General features: G+C 37.1%; 1 protein-coding gene across 6 annotated transcripts in view; it reads left to right on the top strand.

Moving 5' to 3' along the window:
* The window catches only part of CC2D2A (coiled-coil and C2 domain containing 2A), a 58,266-nt gene that overhangs the window by 12,523 nt on the left and 22,290 nt on the right, over window positions 1-23,453 (top strand). For all 6 annotated transcript variants that reach the window (XM_040557208.1, XM_040557209.1, XM_040557207.1 and 3 more), the window contains 13 exons: window positions 1,226-1,362; window positions 2,889-3,020; window positions 4,169-4,378; window positions 6,342-6,448; window positions 10,224-10,364; window positions 10,744-10,900; window positions 12,866-13,098; window positions 13,988-14,165; window positions 15,464-15,620; window positions 16,658-16,805; window positions 19,292-19,430; window positions 20,072-20,275; window positions 22,577-22,669. In XM_040557208.1, the coding sequence (XP_040413142.1) occupies window positions 1,226-1,362; window positions 2,889-3,020; window positions 4,169-4,378; window positions 6,342-6,448; window positions 10,224-10,364; window positions 10,744-10,900; window positions 12,866-13,098; window positions 13,988-14,165; window positions 15,464-15,620; window positions 16,658-16,805; window positions 19,292-19,430; window positions 20,072-20,275; window positions 22,577-22,669 (2,036 nt within the window). The remainder of the gene's footprint in view (window positions 1-1,225; window positions 1,363-2,888; window positions 3,021-4,168; window positions 4,379-6,341; window positions 6,449-10,223; window positions 10,365-10,743; window positions 10,901-12,865; window positions 13,099-13,987; window positions 14,166-15,463; window positions 15,621-16,657; window positions 16,806-19,291; window positions 19,431-20,071; window positions 20,276-22,576; window positions 22,670-23,453) is intronic.

The following is a 23,453-nucleotide window of genomic DNA, read 5'->3' as shown; positions in this document are numbered from 1 at the left end:
GTCTTACAAAATGGTTTAAGTAGCAATATGCACACCTTAGCAGGTCATGGTATGGTATGCTAGCAAGTGAACTCAGGGCACATTGGTTGCTCTGGAGTATATCTTAGTGCCTTCTCCAGTAAATGCAAGGTGGCTGGCCCCTTTTTCGCTGGAATTTAGTTCTTACATTGTTTAGCCTATGCAACGGGTTATAGCATACACATATACTTAGAGTGTAATTATGTACTTAGAGTGATTAATGCACTATATAACGTATAGTGTTTCTACACTTGGCCACATCTGTAATTTTTTCCATATGGCAAGCTTGCCAAAGTCATATAAGTAACATTAGGATTTCTGTGATATAAGGGGCCATTCTCCCAAAACTCATTTTGTTTAATTGGAAATAGTCAGCATGGATTGTGTCTCTGACTTTTTCCCCTTATTCCCATAGAACTGCAAAGCCCTTAAAAATAAATAAAAAATGCTTTATCATATCACTTGCTATTTAATATTTGAAGTGGAAGAAACAGAAATAAGTTTTGTAGTGGTATGTTACCAGAATGATATCAGGACAGCTTGGAATGAAATACCAAAATATTGACATTTGGTTCCTCTCCTTTTTTATGTCTTGCAGTTGAGTTCTGACTGCTTCTAGTGTGGTCCACTGTGTTCTGATTCAGGGGATCACTGTTACTGTATTTATCAGCATAATCGCTCAATGTAGGAGGAGAGTGTTCCCTAAAAAGTACTGAGCCCATATGCACCAGTGATATAATAAAGAATCCCACCTAACTTTTTATACGTTTCCGTATTTTGTACGTGACTAGCTTAAGCAAACTAGTAATGGTAATTAAAGTTGTGCTTTATACGGGCATTGCTTAGAAACAGTCATGTAGTCAGTTGTTGCTAAAGGATCACAAGAATTTTTCACTGTTATGCAAGCCAGCATTAAAACTGAACTCTGCTAAACTATTTAAAGATTATTTTTTTTTGGTAAGGAAATGTTTAATTATTTCGAAGGTCTGTGACGCTTTTGTGATAGAATTAAACTATGGATCTGTCCTGATAAAGAAAAGGACCTGTTCTGGTTATGTAATTATTTCTTTTTTCAGGAAAATTTTGCTAACAGCATGCTTAAAATGGAGTACCATTTGTTTCAAGAATGGCATAGGCTACTACAGAATTAATAAACTAGAACTACAGTTTTAAGATACTTTGTGCTCTTATATTTATTTCTCATTAGTGCCCACTTCTCAGAAGATGCCTGGAAATGTGCAGCCTAGGTACCTTGAGGATGAGGGTCTTTACACAGGAGAAAGGCCCTTTGTAGCGCCATCTAACCAAAATATTTTAGAAAACAGAATTCTCAGACAGGAGCAAGTAAGTCACCATTATGTTCTTGGCTGTCTTTTTCTCACTCCTTATTTATCAGTATTTTGTTTTGTTGTAGTTAAGTAGGTGAATGGTCTTGGTAACATGTCTTTTGTCTTTAAAATGTTTAACGGTATTGGACTTGAGGAAGGTGTGTGTTTTAGTGTATCCCAATAGTTAGAGCACCAAACTGGGGCTTAGAAAACTGGTGTCTCTTCCTGGCTGTACTCATAGCCTGCTGGGGAACAAATCACTTGTCTGTGCCACAGTTTATTTTCCAATAGTATAGGGGTAATTATAACTTCTCTTCTTTATAAGAAGAGAGCAAGTGATATGTGTAAAGACTGAAAATAAAAGTTAAGCACTGTTACATACTAGAGGATTATAAAAAATAAGCAATGTGAAATGACATCTCTGTCCACTGAAGATAATGTGAAGTAATGTACTTATAGAGATGTAGTGATCAGACTGTAAGTGTAATTAAATATTGATATAGATTATTTGGAGATGTTGTAGAATCCTTCTAGGTTTACAAGAGTAGCTTATGGAAACAGCTGAGAGGGTGCGCTCTATTTATATTTTTATCATGCTCTTGTCCTGTGTACAATAAGGTGTATTGTTGTAATGCTTAGTACACATTTAAGCTGGTATACAGCAGTTGCCCTTTATATTATGGTTCTTAGAATATCCCAAGTTGAAAGGGACCAACAAGGATCAAGTCCAATTCCTAGCTCCACACTGGACCACCCAAAAATCAAACCGTATTTCTGAGAGCATCATCCAAACGCTGCTTGAATTCTGGCAGGCTTGGTGCCCTGACCACTTCTTCATGAAGTTCTCTGACTCCCTCCTGTGCTGGGAGAGGCACTTTTGAATATTTTAGACCCAATCTGGTTCACAACTGGCCAGTTTCAACCCAGTTACTCTTTAGTGTTACCACATCTGTATTTCTGGTTCTAGGATTAGTTTAAAACAGGTCTGGGCGTAAGAGGGCAGCCCAGCAGCTTTCAGCAGCAGCGTTGGTTTTAGCATTTCTTGAATCCTGTTCACGGGAGCAAAGGGGGATGAATTACTCAATGTTTAACCTGTGAAGCACGGATGGCAATCAGTACTTAGGACACCTCATTTGCTTTCAAAGATACTATTCTTAGTTAGTTCACGTTGTGGACTAGGAGAGTTGAGAGAGACTTTGATAAATGATGTCTCTGAGCTGCCATTTAGCTCTAGAATTCTTTGCTTTATGATTTTTATAATCTAATTTGAAGGTGTGGGTGGCAGTCTTGTGTAAAACTACAATTCTTTCAATTCTAGCAATAAGTGTATTTAAAGTTTAAGCAAGCTTGTGGTCCTGTGGTTTCAAAACTTATCTATAATATATTTAAAGATTTCACTTTGGGGTCTTAGGAAAGTTTTAGTTTAGTCACAAACAGTTCATAGTCACCTTTTCTTTCGTAGTTTTTTCATAAGAGTTATAATTTTGCAAATCATTTCTATATCAAGTAAGAAACAATATAAAATCTTGTCTTTATTTGTAGGGGAAAGAGTGGTTTGGTGATGATGGCAAAATCTTAGCATTGCCTAATCCAATTAAACAGTCTTCTACTAGGCCTCCAATATTTTCATTGGAAGAAGGCATTGCACCAGAACTTGAAACACTATATAGAAAGGTAGGTTTATTTAATATATGTTATTACTGGGACACTGTATGTCCGTTCTGCACTGATGAGCTGAAGAGCTTTGTGGTAAGAGCCGTGAGTACTGCTTTCTGGGGCTCTACAACTGTTCCTTAAATGTGTTCTACTTTTTAAAGTATATTCCACATGTACTTTTCCATAAAAGAACACACAGAAGGATGAAGAGTTTAGCCTGGAGTACTGGTTGAAATAGTGAGGTTACAGTGCGTGATGGACTGCTTCAAGTCTGTGAATCACTAAGACCACTGTGAAGCACCCTTTGATATTGTCGTGCCAAAGTAGGGTAGTCCCTGTGTTAGTATATCTGTACAGCTCCTCATGGTAGGAGCTGGTAGACTTAGTGATCAGGACAGATGTGTTCTCTGCAGCATGAGAGAAATAATAGAAGAGCATGTGCGTGATATTCATTTTTTCCTGATGAAAGTCCTCCAAAAAAGTCGTTAGTCATATTAAAAAAATCTGAGAAACTGTTGAAGGATCAGGTGGAATGTTTTTTGTGGGCATTTATACCAGTCCTGTAAGAGAGCTATGCGATAGCTGAATTCCCCACTAAGTCTTCCTTTTTCAAGGTTTTACAAAGGGGCAGCAATCAGCACATTCCTAACAACTTCATTTTTCACGTTATAAGAATATCTCTGAATCTTTTCTGAAGATTTTTCTAAGAAGGGATCAGCAGTCATCAGGCAGGGAGCAGTCTTACCAGCATGGCAAACTCCCTCCTGATGGCAGTTACCTGAGGATATGAGCCATGATGGCCTTTAGGTTGCAGAGAGTTGAAGTAGGCTCTAAGATGTGTTGCTAAAAGCTCTGTTGGGGCCTTATTTATGTGAATTTCCCTGGCATTAGAGTGGGGAAGCAAAGAACAGATTCTCTCTTCTGTGCAGTCCAATTTATCTATAACAAAAGCTGTTCTTAGAGAGCTGGACTGTTCTCTTACAGCTCAGTTCTCAGAGGTGATAAAGCAATTCCAAAGCAACACGTAAAAAGATGACTAAGTGGGCTTTCGTTTTTCCAGTACAGCATTGTTGTCTTTGCCCAGCATAAGCATAATCTTCAGCAAAGCAGATGATTTTCTATTTCAGTCTCATATGGGCTATGGAAACTCTTTGTTTTTATTTCAGGCAATAAAAATGACAGCTGCCAATCAGTATCTTGTTGGACCTGGAGATTTTCAGGGGCCATTTCAATTGGATATCGATATTTCTGGACTAATATTCACACATCATCCCTGTTTTAGCCGTGAGCATGTGTTAGCAGCTAAACTGGCTCAGTTATACGATCAGTATTTAGCAAGAAAACAGAAGAATCTTACCAACCTGCTCACAGACAAGGTATTTCTATTGCTTCATCGTAGCTTGTTGAGATAATTATGTGACAGTCTAAGGTAAAAGCTGAATTTGTTTCTTTAGAGTGGTGAAATTTTAATTATGTCATGAATGGTGTTCTGTCAGAATAGTAGGAACTTAAGTATTTCATCTATGCTGCTGCGTGTTCAGTGCAGAACTGTCTTTTCAAGATTATGGATTTCTGATTTTCTATGTAAAATGAACTGTATGCAGGTTTTGAGGTAAAGGGAATGTAATTAGAGAAAATGAAATTTCCATATTATTACTTATGCAGGGTATACAAAATGTTTTCCAATGAATGACAGATAAGACTTTACAGGATTGTGTACAGGGGTTCTGACAGGCAGGCAGTATTCAAGGTTTGAGGGAAGTTACTGAAGTTTAATTTTCAGCTGTTGGTTAAAAGTAAGATGAAGCAGTTTAACTTGCAGAATTCTACAAAAATTGACAAACCATTTCCATGTTCCTTTGTTAAGAATTAGTTTCTTAACTATTAAGTTAAGAAGTTAAGTACGTGGATATAAATTCAGATTTTCATAATTTAAAGGTGATGATGATTCTCCACCTTAAGGGCTATTGTAAGGAAAAATAATCCTCGTGTTTTTATAATATTGTAATTAGGGTCTATAGTTGTACATATACCTATACATATATATATATATATGTATTTTGGCATATAGTGTTAGGTTTCAGTCCTACTGCTGGATAAATGTTTCATACAGTGTATAAAAATAATTCATTGGTATACCTAGTCTGGAGTTATCGTTGAAGGACTGGCTTGAGTTTTCCATGAAGCAGTGGAATAGGACACTTACGTTCTCTATGCCTGCATCACAGGAACTAGGCCTGGAAGGGGTTTCATGAGTGTTTCCAGAATACTTTGACATTATTATAGGCAACTGCATGATACGTTTTTCACAAAGTGATTTTAATAATATTTTTTTATCCACCATTCTGCTATTGACAAGCAATTTTAAAACCTGTCTCCTCTAACAAATGTTAGATTGTTGTGACCAGATTGTTTAGGCTGAAGAGCGATTCTTCCTCCCACTCTCTTCGCTGCCATTCTCTGGCAGACTCCTTGTCATCCACTTCTGATGCTTGCTCTTGGTATCTTAAAATAATTCTCCTTTCAGTCCTCATTTTGGGTTCAGTTACTCTTTGGTTCAGTTACTCTTTCTTTCAAAATTTTTTTTCAAAATCTTTTTTTAAATAACAGATTCATTTTGTAGTTGACCATGTATGTTTTCAACTATATGCTCGCTGCTCTCCAGTTATATGGTAACTCTAGTTTTATTGGTTTGTTTAAAACACTTTTTTCCTTGATTTGTGACTTCATTGCTTCTAGTACGTAGTTGCTTTCGTTTCCTGCAGATCCATTAGCCATTCTGACTTTACGTTCAGTATTGTCCTTTAGAGAAACCACAGCAACATAACTAACGTTTTAGTTCCCTTTCATACTGCTCTGTTTTTTCTATTCTTGCCTTCACAGCCATGTATATCTTTTGTATTCTCCTAAACTAGTTGTCCATCTTTGTACTCATTTAATGTATATCATCTAATATTAGTTGAAGCTGTGGCCTCTCATCTCTACATTACGGCTTCAGAAGTGCATTTGAACTCTTACTGTTGTTCCCAGTTCTGTCGTGTCCTTAGACCTTGTCGTCTTCCAGTTGTAACATGCAATATGTTATGCTTAAATTTGTTGGTGCAGGTGCCCAGCTTCTGGAACACAATCATCAAATCCACTCATTTTGGTTGTTCCTTCATTTCCTCATCTCTAGTGGCCCTTGCAGACATGGCAAAACCATAATCCTGTAGAGCCAGAAGCGAAACAATTCAGAGTTTTTCAGCTATGTAGTAACTAACTTGTTCATATTGAGGTGCGTTAAACTGTATTCTTTATAAATGCTATACCATCTGTTAAGTGTGTGTTTGTTCATTTAAGCTGCACGCTTTGAGGAATGCTGTGCAATGTAGAATAGACAGTGGTGATGCTGGTGCTGCTGGTCCTATAGCACAACAGAGCATACCTGAGTACAAGTTTGAAATCAGGTAGGTATGAATTCATTGACTCAGTGCTTTTTAAAACTGTATTCCTTTTTCTTTTCTGTGCTGGTACAGCATTTAAGTCATGTCAGACTTAAATTCTGCTGTAAATGGCTCTGGAATTTGAAGGCTTAAAAGAATTTTTACTAGTAAGTTGAGTAAAAAACAAGAAAATATAGGTTAGGCAGAAATATTAATTCAAAATTGGTCTAATTTGATTACTTATTGCTTAGTAGTTGTTGTATGTTTTTGAACAATTAAAGTTTAAATAAAAAATGTTTTAATAAATGTCAACTGACACAACACTGCAAGTCATAATTTTTTTGAACAAAGTTTTTTTTCCATCTTCCTCTTCCTTATTACACAAGACAGTTGGCATCAAGTCTTCTTGACTCACTTCCCATTCTTAGGTATGCTGGTCATGTTTTTGCCAATGGGATAATATATATAAAATGGTAGAATTTTCTTTTACAAGATTACCATTATTGTTCTTGGACAGTAACTGGATAGTAAAAGTATCTTCCAGTTTCTGGCTTGGTAAAGAAGGTTAGTATTAATTTTGGCAGATGGACAATGGTGATCTGTAAGTATAAGCAGTATAATAAAAACTAAATAATCTTGGAGATCTAAGCTGAACAGCCTTTTAACTAGTATATACTTAAAAATCTGAAAGTTTATAAAATCTGAAACTGGGCAATGTATTAATTTTAAATAAACAGAACATTAGAGTTTAATTTCTGTAGTTATGTAGTGGGTCATAGAATCATAGCATTTCCCGAGTTGGAAGGGATCTACAAGGATCATCAAATGCAAGTCCTGGCTCTGCACAGGACCACCCAAAAATCGGACCCCATGTTTGAGAGCGTTGTCCAAATGCATCGTGAACTCTGGCAGGCTTGGTGCCATGACCACTGCCCTGGGAAGCCTGTCCTAGTGCCTGACCACCTTCTGGGTACAGAACCTTTTGCTAACACCCAACCTCACCCTCCCCTGTCCCAGCTGCAAGCTGTTCCCTCAGGTCCTGTCACTGTCCCCAGAGAGCAGAGCTCAGCACCTGCCCCTCCACTCCCCTCGTGAGGGAGCTGCAGGCTGCCATAAGGCCTCCCCTCAGCCTGCTCTGCTCTGGGCTGAACAAACCAAGGGACCTCAGCTGCTCCTCATATGTCTTCCCTTCATACATATTCTAGACCCTTCACCATATTTGTAGTCCTCCATTGGACACTCTCCAGTAGTTTTACGTCCTTCTACTGCAGTGCCCAAAACTGCACGCAGTGCTCAAGGTGAGGCTGCACCAGGGCAGAGCAGGACAATCCCTTCCCTTGACCGACTAGCAGTGCTGTACCTGATGCGCCCCAGGGTACTGTTGGTCCTTCTGGCTGCCAGGGCACACTGCTGGCTCATGTTCAACTTGCTGTTGACCAAAACCCCCAGATCCCTTTCTGTTGGGCTGCTCTCCAACCTCCTATCCCCAGTCTTTACATGTAGCCAGAGTTGCCCCTTTCCCAGTTCCCTTGCCCTTGTTAAACTTCATATTTTTGGTGACTGCCCAGCCCTCTAATTTGTCAAGATCTCTCTGCAAAGCATCTCCACCTTTAAAGGAGTCAACAGCTCTTCCCAACGTAGTAGCATCTGCAAACTTACTAAAAACACCCTCTAACCCTATATACAAGTCATTTATGAAAACGTGTCACATGAGTAGTTCATAATATGATTTAAAAAAAAAAATCCAAATTCTACTGTCAGTCTTGGAACCTGTGGGAGCTTACACTTACACTTTTTTTTTTTACTACTCTTGTTTGGGAGTTGCTTTTCCAAGTTTTCATCCTTCAGGTATGCTGTCTTGTCACATATTGGTGTCTGTGCAGGACATATTAGACTATGTCTATAAGGTATTATTTTTTACTGAAGGACAGTGTTTTCCTTCCATCAAAAAAGGAGAAACTTTTATTAATGTTTTAACATATCTGGTGGAGGATTAGAAGCAGGAGGTGTGCAGTTACCATACAGTACCTCAGAGACAGGAGCTGTCACCAGGGAAAGTATTAATAGTAATGAGAGGGCTCACTGTGGAAGGGAGGTTCTTGGATTCTGGCACCAACCCTAAGGCTTGCTTTGTTATTCTGGATATCTGAAGTGTTTTTCTAGGTCTTGTATACTTCAGTTTAGTGTCATACTATTACAAATCGGGAGAAACTTGGCTGAAATCAGTGGGATCAGTGTTGCGTAAGTAACGTGAGATGAGCTTGGCTGGGATTACTCAAGGGCTTTTCATATCTGTAATTCTTCTTGGCTACAACTCTGTTGCTGGAAGCTGTTACATATGAGGCTCAGATAGGCGCAGGAATTTTTACTGTCATGGTGTTTAATCCTAACTTGGACCGTGTATGTCAGTAAAAACATCTGACCTGCCTTGTCTCTGTTTTAATATTGCATTTCCCTTATGGTCAATGTAGCACACTCATGAGAAATTACAGATGTGAGGAAAATGTAGCATGGAAAATAATCTAATTACTTCCTCCACCCTCCGATAACATAATTGTTGTGTTCTCTTTGCTGTCTAAACATCAGAGCTGTAGTTTTCCATCGGTTTGAGGAAAGAATGTTATCTAAATGCAGAAAAGCTTTGCAAATTTGCAATTTCAGACCTTCTGTCCCTATTTGCTGAAGAGGAAATCGATGCATGCTGAGGATTTCAGGTTTCTAGCTCTTCTGGGTGATATATTTCAGCAGAGGTGATTCTCTACTAAAAGGTCTTGCTTCCAAGTAGAATGTATTGAATGAGTGTAATTACTGACTGGTGTGTTTCTTTTGTATTTAAACTTCTCATCTTCTAGCTTCATCTGGCAAAGAAGAACAGATTTTTAAGCTAAGTAATATTCAGACTGTTAGCTAACGAAGTGAAGAAGTTACTCATCTTACTTTCTGCAAAGTCTGTATTTCAACTTTGTTTATTGTTTTTACTACTTCTGCTTGTGTTTTTAAATAATGTGTGATGTATTGCTTCTTCGAGCTGTAACTTGATGTTCCTTTTTTCCACGCTCTGAATATTACAAGGAATAATATTTTTGTTTTCATCTTTATCTTTTTTTTTTCACATAACATTATTTTTACTAGACATGTTTAGCTACCAGGATAGTACTGAAAGCAGTCTGTGTTGGTGGCTCATAGACATCAAAGTCTGTGTTGGTCATTAAAGGTGCTAATGAACATCTGCTTTACAAACAGATTAGAGACTAGAAATGTGAAACATTAATTCTGAGGCAAAAGAGCCCTGCTAATTTTGTTTAAGTCCTTTCACAGCCCTACAAAATTCTTACATTACTTCATACATTACTACGTTACTTCATCTTCACAAGTTCTGTTTAGTGGAGCTAAAAGCATGTTAAGTTTAAAACATATTTTGTAATGTATGATTGTAATAAGCATTACTTCATAGCAGCCGCGTCGGTTTCCTGGGCTGTTGTTTACATGCATTGATTTTAAAATGTTTTAATGATGTACAGCTGTAATAAGCATTTCAGAAGACTTAGATCTCTAGAGAATGAACCGTAATTCAAGTCAGATTGTCTGAAATTCAAGAGACTAGAGTACAGATAGTGCAGGAGACCAAATCCTGTCATCTTCAAGTTCATCTGGGTTTTATGTGCCTTGGATTTAAACCACTGTAGCCATCAATCAAATTGAAAACCACATCACTGGCTTTTGATATCCCAACTTTTCACTGTATTGTTCCACTGAGTTATATAACTCTGACTTTGTACATACGTATATATATTTCTAGGCAAACCAGAAGACTTCGTGATGCTGAACAAGAGAAAGACAGAATGTTGCTTAAAACTATTATAAAAGTTTGGAAACAAATAAAATCCCTCCGTGACTTTCAGAAGTTTACCAACACACCCATGAAGCTTTATTTGAGAAAGTATGTTTTGATAACTCTTTGTACTTCATTTGCCAGTAGGGGAGCTTTAATGAGATTAGTCAATTTGGGATATGAAGGGTGCAAAAGTAAGGATTTGAGTAATGTCTGGCACTGGTTGAGTCTGCCAGACCATGAGGAGGAAGGAAAGTTAAGTAATTACTGTAACAGAAGGAAATTTCTGAAGTCTAACGAGTAAATAGAAAGTAATAATATTAATTTTGGGTGGTAGCTGTCTGCTGTCAACTATGTTAGTATTTTTCAGACGGATGTGCTTTTGCTAGAGTTAAATTAATGGAGAAGTGGACTTATTATGCTATATATTATAAATTTAAATCTAACATGTTAATTAATACAACGTGTTTATGCGATTATTTTGAAGGGAAGAAGTTGATCAGAGATCAGATGAAAAAGCATATGAAGCAGAAATTCAGGCTGAGATAAATGAATTAATAGAAGAATATATGGAAGAATATGAAAAGAAAATGGAGGAGTACAGAACTGAGCTACAAGAGTGGAAATCCTGGAGGAAGGCACAGGTTTGTTTAAATTATTGTTTCACAAAAAGTACATTATTACCAGGCGTACTCAAAGTTTGTCCTTGTAGTACAGAAAAATCAATTTCAGGGTAGGCATGAAAAAATTTTGTAATGTATTTGGATATATTCCGTCTACTTAGAATGTGTTAATAAATTAATTGTTAATTAAAAAATCTGCTTTTCTTGTGGAGCAGTTATCTTTCTGCTATTTATTTTCTTCAGTTCTCTTTTTTTGTTAAGTTTAACTTTTGTATTTGTGTGAGTGGTAAAGCTAAATAATTACAGCCTGTTTCTGATGAACAAGCAGTTGATGTCATCTCCTGCAAATTTACGTTCAGAAATGTCCCAAAATGGAAAAACACAGTTAATATACTAACCTTTTACCTCTGAAAGGCTTTATTACTAATAATCTGGACTGCCATTAAGGTCCCAGTTGTGCTTCAAGAGGATATTGACAAACAGGAGCTAGAATAAATACACTTCAGCAGGATGACCTTTGAAATAGCCTGTGGCAGTGCCAGCAAAATTATCGGACAGTTGCTTTCATGCTGCATGCCTCAGGATAATGGTTACTTGAATGTAATCACTGCACTGTTTAAACATCAGTCATTTTAGGTGTAGCAAAATAAAGTTTAAAGAAAATCTTCAAATACAGTTTTCAAGAATCTAGTGCATCTGCTGATGCTTTTGTAGAAAGTGTTTCATGTACGTGCAGCAACTATGGAAGACACTTAAGATGTTTGAGGGGAAGTTCATCTGCAGGTATTGGAAATTCCTGTTAACAGAACATAGGTGGGCACGTGACTCATTAGTATCATGCCAATTCATTTGTATGAGAAGATGAATAAACGTAAGGTTTAAAGTGAAGGTAGGTAGTTTGGGACATTGGTCCGTATGGGAACTGTTGATCTACCTCTAGCTATTATGCCTTCACAAATACCATGGTGGTTGGTTCCATCCAAAGCATCTTTCTGCTGTGGTAGTCAAAAGTATCTGAGACCGAGGTTACAGTGGTTATTCCCTTTTAGAGTGAACTATCATGCACAGTCCTTCATTTCATGCCCAGAAGTACTTTCCTTTATTTTACTTAAAGTACTTTGTTGGTTAATCACTGCTATTGGTGTCTTACTAGCAGAGATTACGTGAATCTATGGAACACAGTAGAGGTAGAGGAGAGTAGATAAATTTAAAAAGAATTACACAATCAAAAAAGGTAACAAAGTTAAGCCAAGAAAACGTGTTTATAAATAAAAATGTGAACAAGTTGTTTGGCTAAATACTTCTGTTAGTGAGGAAAAAGTGTGCTTTCCTCGTCTCCTTCTGTTTTGCTAATGGTGTCATGATTCATGAATGGTTGGTGCTTCCGAGTAAGCTGTACACCCAAGTAATCTGTAAGTCTGCAGAAGGAGGAACTTGTTTGCGGTTGTCTACTGAAACTACTGCAAAATATGTTGTATGTTGTTTGTTTATTTTTGTGTTTGGCATAAAGGAAGGGATGGGATTGTTCTAGTCCTGATAAAGACACTGCTAAGCTAAAAAGTTTGTAGCACATGTGGATTCACTTTGTCCATGTATGCAGACGATACATCTTGAAGAACTGTAGCTACTGGTTGAGTAATCTTCCATCAGTCCTAAGAGAATGCACATGGTAACTCTGAATTGAGGAATCAGCTGCTAGCCAAAATGTTCAATAAACAGTTGCTTTGTAAGTTGGTTGGGAAGGTTAAATAAATGTGTTGTTTGAAGCACATCATACTCTTGAAGCCTGTCAGTGGAATGCATTGCTGAATTCTGAATCTGAAGTAGTCCTACAAAATGAGAAAAAATCTACTCTTTCAGTGTCAATTTTTAAAATTGTACAGTCGTTACCCATACCCATTTATCACTCGTCAGTGAAGAGAACAAGAGAAAAAAGCTATACTGATTGAAATAGTACAGGTAGAACATTGTTATTTTTACATACAGAAGTCCAGAAAGAAAAAGAAGAAAAAAGACCTTCAAGAAGAAGATTCAGTAGAAGATTGTGATCTTGGCGAGGAACCTGTAAAACCTATCCCACCTAAAATGGTCAATAACCTGGAAATAGAGCAGCAGGTTAGAGAAAAAGCTGACAACTTGAGAAGGAAACCTGGAGAGCCTGCTTTAATTCCTGAACTAGTCCTGTCAGGCAGCATAACTCCAAGTGAGCTGTGTCCTCGGTAAGATAAATGTTGTAAGTATTTTGTTGTAACACACTTCTGTAGTGATCTTCTGCTGTTATTTATGATTTGATTCTTACCTGCACAACTTCAAAAGTCTGCACTCGCCATTCTTAGTAATTGAATGTTAAACTTCTGCTTCTGAAGCTGACATAACTTAATTCTTTTTCAAGTCACATGTAACCTTGTATGTACTGGGCTTGGAGAACGCATAACTACACATCCACTTTGAACCATCTTGAGCATATTCATAGGACAGCGGTATATGTGAAGAAACTGGTTTTAGGGTGGAATCTAGGCCACTTCTGGCAGTACCGCTCTCGCTAGCTAGTCCTTTGCACCAAGTGGCATAGTCAAAAAAGAAACGGAAAATAAAGAAATCATAGTTCACTGGAGATTTCACTGTGGATAAAGTAAATACTCTTTTGTGTTACTTTCCACATTTACACGCGCAATTTAGTGTACATCTAGCAAATTTCAGTCATTCAAAAACTCCCTTTCATCTATTACTTAGCAAATAGCCTCATCAAAGAATAGCGCTTGACTGGTCTATTCCCAGTGACTGAAATCTTAAGAATCTTAACTCAGTGTATAATTTCGTGTATCTTGGTGGAAGCGAATAGAAGGAAATTTTGTTTCCCTAAATAGTCCCTTTCATATGGAGGTGGATGTGTTGACCTGTTTTTAAATAATTTTATATTCATGAGAAGATAAAAATAACAGCTAAATAGTAGTTCTTAAGTCACTCCTCTTTAGTGACATTTTTAGAATAACATCTTTATTTGTTTGACTTTTCTTTCCTGTTGTGGAATCAGATTCATATGAAAAATAACCAAAAATTACAAATGTTATTAAAACTGATATGACCACTTGTTTGACATATTTGCAGGGCAGAGGTTTTGCGACGAGAAGATGTGAAGAAACGCTCAGCATTTATAAAAGTCCTCTTCAACTCCAAGGAAGTATCAAGGACTGTTACCCGACCAATAAGTTCAGATTTCAGAGTTCACTTTGGACAGATTTTCAATTTACAAATATTCAATTGGCCAGAGAGCTTGCAGCTACAGGTAAATAATGATTTATCATAGTATTTTTTAAAAAGATAACGTGAAATGTGATTCCTCCCAGAATGCTTGTATTTTGCTCTATATTGGTGTTGTAAAGACTGAAAAACCTGTGAAGGATCCTGTACAAATTATCTATCTTATACCCCTTCCTTGCTTCTCTATTTGCAAACTTTCAACATTGCTGCTACATCTCTGATGCTTGTGCTAAGATTTTATTTTACCGATACCGCTTTAATTTATTCTTAAATTCTAACATACACACATTTTACAAATAATATACATGCCTTTAACAAGCCTATAACACAACTATAGGCTGCATAGGGGTAAATATTTAATTGAGATGTGATTAACTATGTTAGTAGGGCAGCCTCTTAATTTTAGAAAAACTGATTTATATGGCAGATAAACTTGCCAAAATACTCTTCTTAAAACACTCTTTTCCACACAGTAATAGCATCATAATGTTTATTGCGAGAGAAAGAAATTTAGTACTAGTAATTTCCATTGTTGCACTCTTCATCAAGTCAAGTGCAGATAAGTCCAAAAAGGATAAGAAGGGGGGAAAAAAAAAAAACAACCAAAAAAAACCCACCTGAATTAATGAAGGAGTGAGTAATTTACAGAGCTAAGAAGATATATTTTTAGGAGGAAAATGTGGTCAGGATCCTACTTCTCCTGTTAGCTGACTTTTCCTGTTAGGTGATGCAGGTAGCTCAGAGGAGGGTGTATGCCCCTCAACCTGTTCCGTTTACGTAGCACATAATTGTAAGCCACAAGAACTACCATCTACTTGCATTATAAACACTTGAACAGGGACTAAGAGGAGAAGCTGCTTAAATCACTCTGTGCCTGAAACTGGCTGGGCAAGAGGGAAGCAGCTGGCTGTACTGCCAGAACTGGGACTGTTCCTTGCTGTCTTTCATGGTAAGGGGGAATTAGCGAGCCAGAATCCCTCCAGCATCTTCACTGACACCAGTCACTGTGACAAGCAGTTGCATATTGTACGATGACAGTCTTTAAAGCCTAAAGTTTGTCATACTTTCCTAATATAGCTATATTAGAAAGGTGAGGGGAATATGCTTAAGAAGTCAGGCTGAGTTAGCTGCTAGTAGTTGAAATGTCTGCTAATTAGATATTTTAAAAAGGAAATCAATATAATTGCTTTAAATTAATTATTTCATGATTAAGTCATCTTAAAACCATTTGTCCAAATACCCTACAATATGCTTTCAACTTCTTATCAATACATTGTGAAGAACTAATTTTTTTTAACTGTCTGTTACCATGGATTTTTCTAGATCTATGAAACAACAGGTATGAGCAGTACCACCTTGTTGGCTGAAGTGTTCATACCTGTACCTGAGACTACAGTTCTGACGGGCAGTGCTCCTATGGAAGAAATAGAGTTCAGCAGCAATCAGCGTGTGGTACTGGACCACGAAGGAGTTGGGAGTGGTGAGGACTCTAAATTCAATGCTTCAATGCTTTTTATTTTGCTGAAACCATGTAGAAGTAACATGCTGGCATAAGTTTCAGAGTAAATTCAATTAACAGCAATGAGTGTATTTACTAGTGGGCTTATAGTGTTAATGGAGCTCTACTAACTATAGAAGTCATAGGTTTTGTTTTCTGTTGTTTTTTTTTTGTTTCTTTTGTTTCTTACTTTATCAGGCCTCTGATAGTGCAGAGTAAGCACATGGTATTAATCAGTATGGTTCCAGTGATTTTAACATTTCAAACCACTGAAGAACTGGCTGTATAAATGTCTATGCAGACTAATTTTTTGTCTTCGTCTTTGTTTTGATGAAATTCTGTCAAAAAATTGATCCCTGGGACTTCAAAACAGAAAAATAAAATGAGGGAGAGGTAGGGAAAGGAGAACAAGAATAATGTATCATAGCATACAGAATTTATAAGTTTATGTAATGTTTGAACTATATTATGAGAACCGATTTGCATAATTTTTCAGTATGTAAAATACAGGTAAAGATGGAGCAGAAGAACAGATAAAAAGTTGAGGAGGAAAGTAATGTGGAACATTACAGCACGTTTTGTGTGTAAATGTCACTGACCATGATGACTGTATGTACAGTTGTGTATCACAGAGCTTTGGGACCGGCTTTTCAATCATGCATAATTCTTCTGACTCTGATTTTCTGTCACATTAGCAATATGCAGAATCTGTAAATTATTGGAAATGTTAAATAGTGTGCATCTGTGAAGGGAAAAAAAAGTCTTGGCATAGCCTTTAAGATGTAGCCTTTCTTCTTTGTCTCAAATGGAAAGCTTTTTTTAGTTGGAATGGAATCTTTCACTTCTGTTGTAGAGCAAAGTCCTTCCCTGCAGCACGCAGCAGAGTCAGCTTGTTTCATGTAACCTGTCCATTTCTATTAAAGGGGTAATTTGACTACTTTTGGGAAGCATTTTTAAAGTGGTTTAGATACTGTGCTTGAATGGAAAAATATACTAATTTGTTTTTTTCCCCTTGATAGATGTGTCCTTTTCCTTTGAAGCTGATGGTAGCAACCAAATGACTTTAATGACCTCTGGGAAAGTATCCAATAGTGTCTCCTGGGCAGTTGGAGAAAAAGGAATCCCCCTAATTCCTCCAGTATCTCAGCAAACCACAGGCATTCCGAGGTAATGTGGTATGAATTCTCAGTGATTCCTGGGAAAGTGATTATACCAGTATTTAAAAGAGTAGGTGACTTTCATAGTCAAAAATTGTAGTATTCTTTTTCCTTAAGTTTAGATACTTTATTTTGCATTGTAACCCCTCTGCAGATATCTTAGGGTACACATTTTTCATAAACTTAGAATTTCTAATGAAAATCTTTTAGTACATTATTTATAGACAATATTAAAGTTAAACAGAGCTCAAGCTGATTAACTCATTTTTATGGTACTCAAATAGAAGATGTAGGTACAGTCCAGATTTTGCCTTATATTGGCAAGGAACTTTTCTGTAATCATTTTGCTAAGAACTGAAGCTGCAGCTTTTTCTTATCCAAAGTGCATATGGGAAGCACTACTGGGACGCATGCTTTTAAACACCTTTTCTGTAACTAATGACAAAAATTACAGTATGAAAACATTAGAAGTGTGTATGGGAGCTTGATGCTGTTTGTGAATTGAGAAGTGAAAAACTCACATCTGTGACACCATTCCGAGATAATATTCTTTAATGATTTTTGTCCATCAGAAACCTGTTGAGCTGCAGAAGTTAATATGTTATTCCATTGAAAACAATCTAATTTGTCCTGTGACTGCATGTTGGACATTGTAGATCATTTGTCCATTTTGTTGCTTTTGTGTAATTCCAGTAAAGTCAAAGTCTGCTTTTGTAATGACCTCAGGTAACTTCACTGTAAAGTCTTCAGAGGTTTCACCATACTTACTAAATGAGCCAGTACTTCTTCCAGCTGATTGGATTAATTGGATTTTTATTTTTTTAGAGACTAAATATTGGCACCCACATCACCCTTTTACTATTTTTGTCTCCAGCTGCAGCCGTTAGAGTAATTTGCTGATCAGCATATGAGTAACTTGCTGACTTCAATGAGACTAGAATAGCATCAGATAAAAACATAAGGATGCAAATCCCAAAGGCATCCCCTTTAGACTCAGGAGGCTAATCTTACAGTAGGCTCTCGCTGTAGCAAATGGAAAAATGGCGAATTCCAAAAGGGTGTTCAATGTAAAACTCTTCTTTGAATCACCCTCTAGAGATGAACACCCATCTGTGACTTTCTGTTGTCTATTGTGAAAGCCCGAGACAAGAGTTTTGTGCCTAAAGTTAGTCTTTTCCCATGAGCTTTTCAGCACAACTGTGATTCAGTGTGTGTTCATTCAAGACTGCCTAAAGATACAGCCTTGATGTTACTACTTTATCTGCTGCTCCAGTAACTGCTGGTTATGTTGTCTGGTTCTAACCAAGCTTGAGAAAGATCCATGAGTTTTCCTGAAAATAGTCAGATTCTAAGTGGAGAACAGACCCCTAACGAGAGAAGGGGCGCCACCCACAGTGTGTGGTACATGGGTAATGAAATTGCATATCCAGGCCAGCAAATCATTGCACAAACGTACTCCTGACCACCTACTATAACTTGACTGCTGTGAATAGAAATAAGTGAGAGCATCCAAAGGATAAGGAGTGGGACTGGGAGCTGGGCCTCCCAGAGTTTCAGGGCTGCTATGGAAGACAGAAGAAACCAAGGGTGAGCCAGCACAGTTCACTCGGTGCCAGCCAGCATGCAGTCCTACAGGATCCAACCGCAACAGGCACAGCAGGGCACTGGCAGCAGCTGCAGAGACAAGGTGACAGTCAGGTCCAGGGTCCATCCAGAAACAGTATCCAGGAGACAGACTGAAGACAGGACTTGAGACGTAGCTCAAGCAAGGATCTGGGAAGTTCCTTTAAGTATGTATTGTCAAAACTATAATTTACTTGCTGTGAGGCAATTTAACATAGAAATCTTACCTTTTAGTAATCAGAAGCATGGGATAGTGTAGGTATATGATAAATGTTTGAATCAGTAAGCACCTTAAGTCGTGGAAAACCTTGTTTTCTCTTTGTAGGAGCATGGTCAAATTCAGTGTTTCAGATAAATCTGTAACTGCATGTTTTCTGCAATGAGAAAGCTTGCATGAGTTCCCTTTCACCAGTTCCTTCATATTTCCCCCAGCTTTCCTTTGCAATTCATCATTCCTTGGTTACATAACTGCAATTTGGAGAGATGCACGTGTTGTAAGAAGAATCACAGAAACCAGGCAGCTTTTAGAGAGGTTAACTTCTTCCGTATAACAGCTGTTTGAAGAGAGTGGTTTTGTTTTGTTTTTAAATTAACTTCAGTCCGCTGTTTTGCAGTGTGCTGACAGAAAGAATGGCTTCATTTTGAGGGCAAAAATGGCATAGGGGTGGAAATGAGCAGGTAGGGGGCAGATGGCAATACTTCCTGCAATAAAAGGTTTGTACTGAGAATTACGTAGTGGAACTTACTTTCCATGTTATGGATTTTTTTTGGTTGTTTTTTCCCAAAATTGTTTGTGTTTTTTTTTTGTGTTGCTACAACAGATCTCTTTTTGGTAGAACCATCTGCTATCAGTTCTTTCTATTGTCTCTTTAGTGCTTTAAAAAATATTGATGCTATTGCATCCATTGGCACCTCGGGCTTAACTGACATGAAGAAACTAGCCAAGTGGGCAGCAGAAACAAAACTTGATCCAAATGACCCAAACAATGCAGCTCTGATGCAGATGATTATGGTAAGTGTTATTTTTGGAGCTGTAGGGCTAATGGATTTGTGTATTCTCATCGATATACTTGGGTGAATGTTGAGAAACAAAATGTTCATTAAAAAAATATGATTTATTAATCCATTAGCTCTGTAGTATTCTAGTGGTTAAAAAAAAAAAATGGTATTAGGGAATATGCAAACTGATTAAATTACATATTAAAAAATACACAAGTTTGAACTTCTTTTCTCCTTAAAATTCAGGCTTATTGCCAGTGTACTTGTATGGTATTAAATAGGAAGATGCTCATTAGTGATGTCTGCACATAGTTTGTTGTAGAAGTTGGGACTTTTCTAAACATCAAATTGAGAAGCTATTTGATAGCTGAAGTTACATAAAAGAATCACCTTTTCTCCTCTTCAATGTTTTGTTTGTGTTTAGGGGAGATAGAATACACTTAAGAATACAGTAAAATTCAGTGGTCTCATGCACTTTGCTAAACATAAATCTGCTTCAAAACATTTAATGTTTCAGTCTCAATTTGATCCGTTTTAACTGCTTCTGCTTAAAATGAACATTCTTGCAATGTGCAGGTAAGACTTAACAAAAGTTGCTTTGTAGACTTCTCTTCCTCAGTATGAAAAGTTTAATAATTTTGTTATCTAATTTAGGTTGCCACTAGCGGAGAGGCACACGTTCCTGATTTCTTCAGATTGGAACAGTTGCAGCAAGAATTTAATTTTGTTTCTGATGAGGAATTTAATAGATCAAAGAGATTTCGACTCTTGCAGCTCAGAAGCGAGGAGGTGGCAGAGTTCCGAAACTACAAGCAAGTCCCTTTGCATGAACGAGAAATCAGTGAGAAACTATTCCAGGTAGAGTCCTATCTGAAATTATTTGGAGTACGTCCTCTAGTAAAACATCATCTTTCTTTTCTAGTTGTAGTGCTAATAATATTTGACTTGCAATAAAGTCAGTTAGTCCCATAAAAAACGCACAGCTTTGCTGACATTTATTAAAAAAAAAAAAAAAATTTAGATTTTTTTCCTCAGTCTTTTTTGGTGTTATTTTAGTATAATTAAGGTAGCTTCCCTGCAAGGAAATAGTTACGTAGCTATGCCGTGGAAGTGGAAAAATACAACACAGCAGCTGCTGTGGATGTGAATTTTCTAAGAGACATTTTTTTTCTAAAGGTGATTTAAAATACTGAGGGTAATGCAAAGGTAATTCGGGCTTAGGCCTATTAACTTTTGAACCCTTGAACCCTTTCTGTGATGAGTGGTAGGAGGAATGACACTAATGAGCATTAAAACCTTTTAGTGTTTTACTATAGGCTATGTTGCAGTTATTTCTATTTCTGTACATTGTTCCAGTTAGCTTACCCTGTCTTTGCCTGTTAATTACCCTACTGAAATGCAATGTGTGCATTTTTTACTTGATTCATACTTCAGTTATATTCAATTCCACTCTTACTGTTAAGTCACACATTGTTTTGTTCTTTAGCAATTTGTGTATTTAAGGAGCATTTCAGTGTGTTCATTGCCTTCTCGGGATCAGAATCATGTCAGATTTTGGCAACTGCTGCTTTATCCCTTGCATAAATTTCTTTGAACAATTCCTTCCTTCCATTCCTTTTGGGTTATATCTTCTTAAAAGATACTTATTAACTCAGATCTGGCTCTTCATAGTAAACATTTCTCCTTTTCAAATATTAGATTAGGTTTTTTTATCTGCTATTTAAAGCTCTGGTACATCTTTGATATATGCTTTTGATCCAGTTGATTTTATGGACTAATTTTGTTCATTTCATGTTATCAGCCAAAAAAAAACACAGTTTAAGAATTGTTTTTTCTTTTTTTTTCTTTTTCCCCATTAAGGCTAACTTGGATAAACCCACAATCGCTTGTTCCAAGTTCATGTTATAAGACATGGTCTTCAAAACTAAGTTTAAAAGTGGTATTTTTCATAGTTGGTTTACTGGCTATTTGGCAAAGAAATCTGAAAACTCATAGAATTGTGGAAATATTGTTCGGAAAACATTGTCTGGAGGTGAAATGTTTTCCTGCTTTCCTGAGATCCTGCTTTCCACTGAAGTGATGGGGTTGTTGTCAGCACTAGGTGAGGCCAGCTATGTGGTTTGTCTGGCCAAGTCTTGAAAAGTAGGAGATTACACACCCATTCTGGATAACCTGTTCCAGTCCTGCACTGCCTTTCCAGTGATTTATTTATTTTTTGGGTTGGTTTGTTTTTTCATGTCCAGCCCAAACCTTCCAAGTTGTTCTTAACGGCTGTTCTCCCTTGTGATATTGTCTGGCACTACAGAGAGTTTGGCTCTGTCTTCTCTGTAACTGTCCCTCAGCTAGGTGTGGGCAGATAATGGATTGCCCATTAATCTTTTCCTCACCAGACTGAGTTGAACCTCTTGTCCAGTGCAAGAAAGACACTGAGATACTGGACCAAGAGCTCCAGCAAAGAACTCGCAGAACGTCTATAGGGCAACCAGTATTCATCTCAGCCCATCGGTTGGCTTACAGCCTTTTTTTAATCAAACCTCAGGCAAAGCAAAATCTTCACACTCTAGATGCTTAAAGAGCTTTCACTTTCTTACTGTGTGCAACTAATGACTTCATTATACTAATAAATCACTGTATTTCTTGAATGCAAATTCAAAATAGCTCAGGAATTGTTTCTCACAAAATTACCTACAAGTATAGGCTCTTCCGGTGTTAGACACTAAGAAAGCTAGTTATGTTTTAAAATGCAGTTCAAATATCGGGTCGTCTTCCGTGAATATCGTATCGCTTCTTTTTATAAAGGATTCATCCTATTGCAGCTGCAGCAACATGAACCAATTCCAGTTGAAATGGAATTTCAGTTTACGACAGCAGGTCAAAGTCCTGCTTTAGAAAGAAGAGAGGGAAATAAAAGTTATTCGTAGTAATTTAAACCACATGAACCTTAACTTAATGGAATTCTTTTCTCTATTCAGAGAAGTTGTGCAGTGCTGTTGCTGTGTACATTAGCATTAAAATAGCTTTATGAACTTCTGACATTTGTTTTGGTTTACTTGATCCATACATTAATATTAATGAATATAATGAAATATTTACCATTTTTCTTGTATGTAGTAAAGCATTGGCTATTTATCAAATCACAAACTCTAGTAAATGTTTTAGGACTATGAGAAAAGACTACATGAGAGGGATGTGATTGACAGCAAACATTACCTAGATGCACGCAGAGCAGTTGTTGCCAACTATCTACAAAAGGTAAGTAGCAAAATATACAGATCCATCATATTTCTCTAAGCCGTTTGTTGCTGCTGCACTTGGATGTTCAATTTCCAGGAATACTAAAAAATGATTCAGCGCTAAACATGGCCTACAGATGTTTTTATAATTCCAAGTTAGGCCTGAAACAGGTCTAATAAAACAAGTAGAGGTTTGTAAATGACTGATAAAATGTTAATGGAAAAGATGTATTTCCTCAAAAAGATGCATTATAGAAAATGACCACAAAAATAGATATTTCTAGGAGTACTATAAATCCTTTTCTGGTCCAGTGCCCCAGAGATTTGTGCTGTTGTGTCCCTGGTATTCATTGATTTCCTTCTCCTCCTTTTCCTTCTTGTAAGTTGTGTTACTAAGAATTTATCTCCATGAAAGTGTTCCTAACCACTGTTAAAAATCATTTAATGTGATACACAAAAAGTCTTGTCCTGCAGCCAAAGGCAGCGGGCATATGACATTACCTTCATTGTTGCATTAGAGTAATATTCTCTCTTCCTTACCTTGGCTTAATTTATTTTTTTAATGTTAGTGTGGCATTCTCTTTAATCCTCGGGGGGTGGGGAACATTGGTTGAATATGGAATAAAAGTTTGCAATTTTGGAGTATTTTGGCAAGTAACAAGTGAGAAACACACCTACCAGTTTATTACTAGTACTGGAAATATCAAAGGTAGATAAAATCCCAGCCAGCAAAACATCTAGGATCATTATTAGGTTGATATGATGTAGGACAAAACAACTTGCTTGTTAGCAGTAATGTTTTA

The sequence above is a fragment of the Cygnus olor genome, chromosome 4 (assembly GCF_009769625.2).
Source record: "Cygnus olor isolate bCygOlo1 chromosome 4, bCygOlo1.pri.v2, whole genome shotgun sequence".
NCBI lineage: Eukaryota > Metazoa > Chordata > Aves > Anseriformes > Anatidae > Cygnus > Cygnus olor.
Note: the sequence above shows the minus strand (reverse complement) of the source record. Positions and strands in the feature narration are given on the sequence as shown.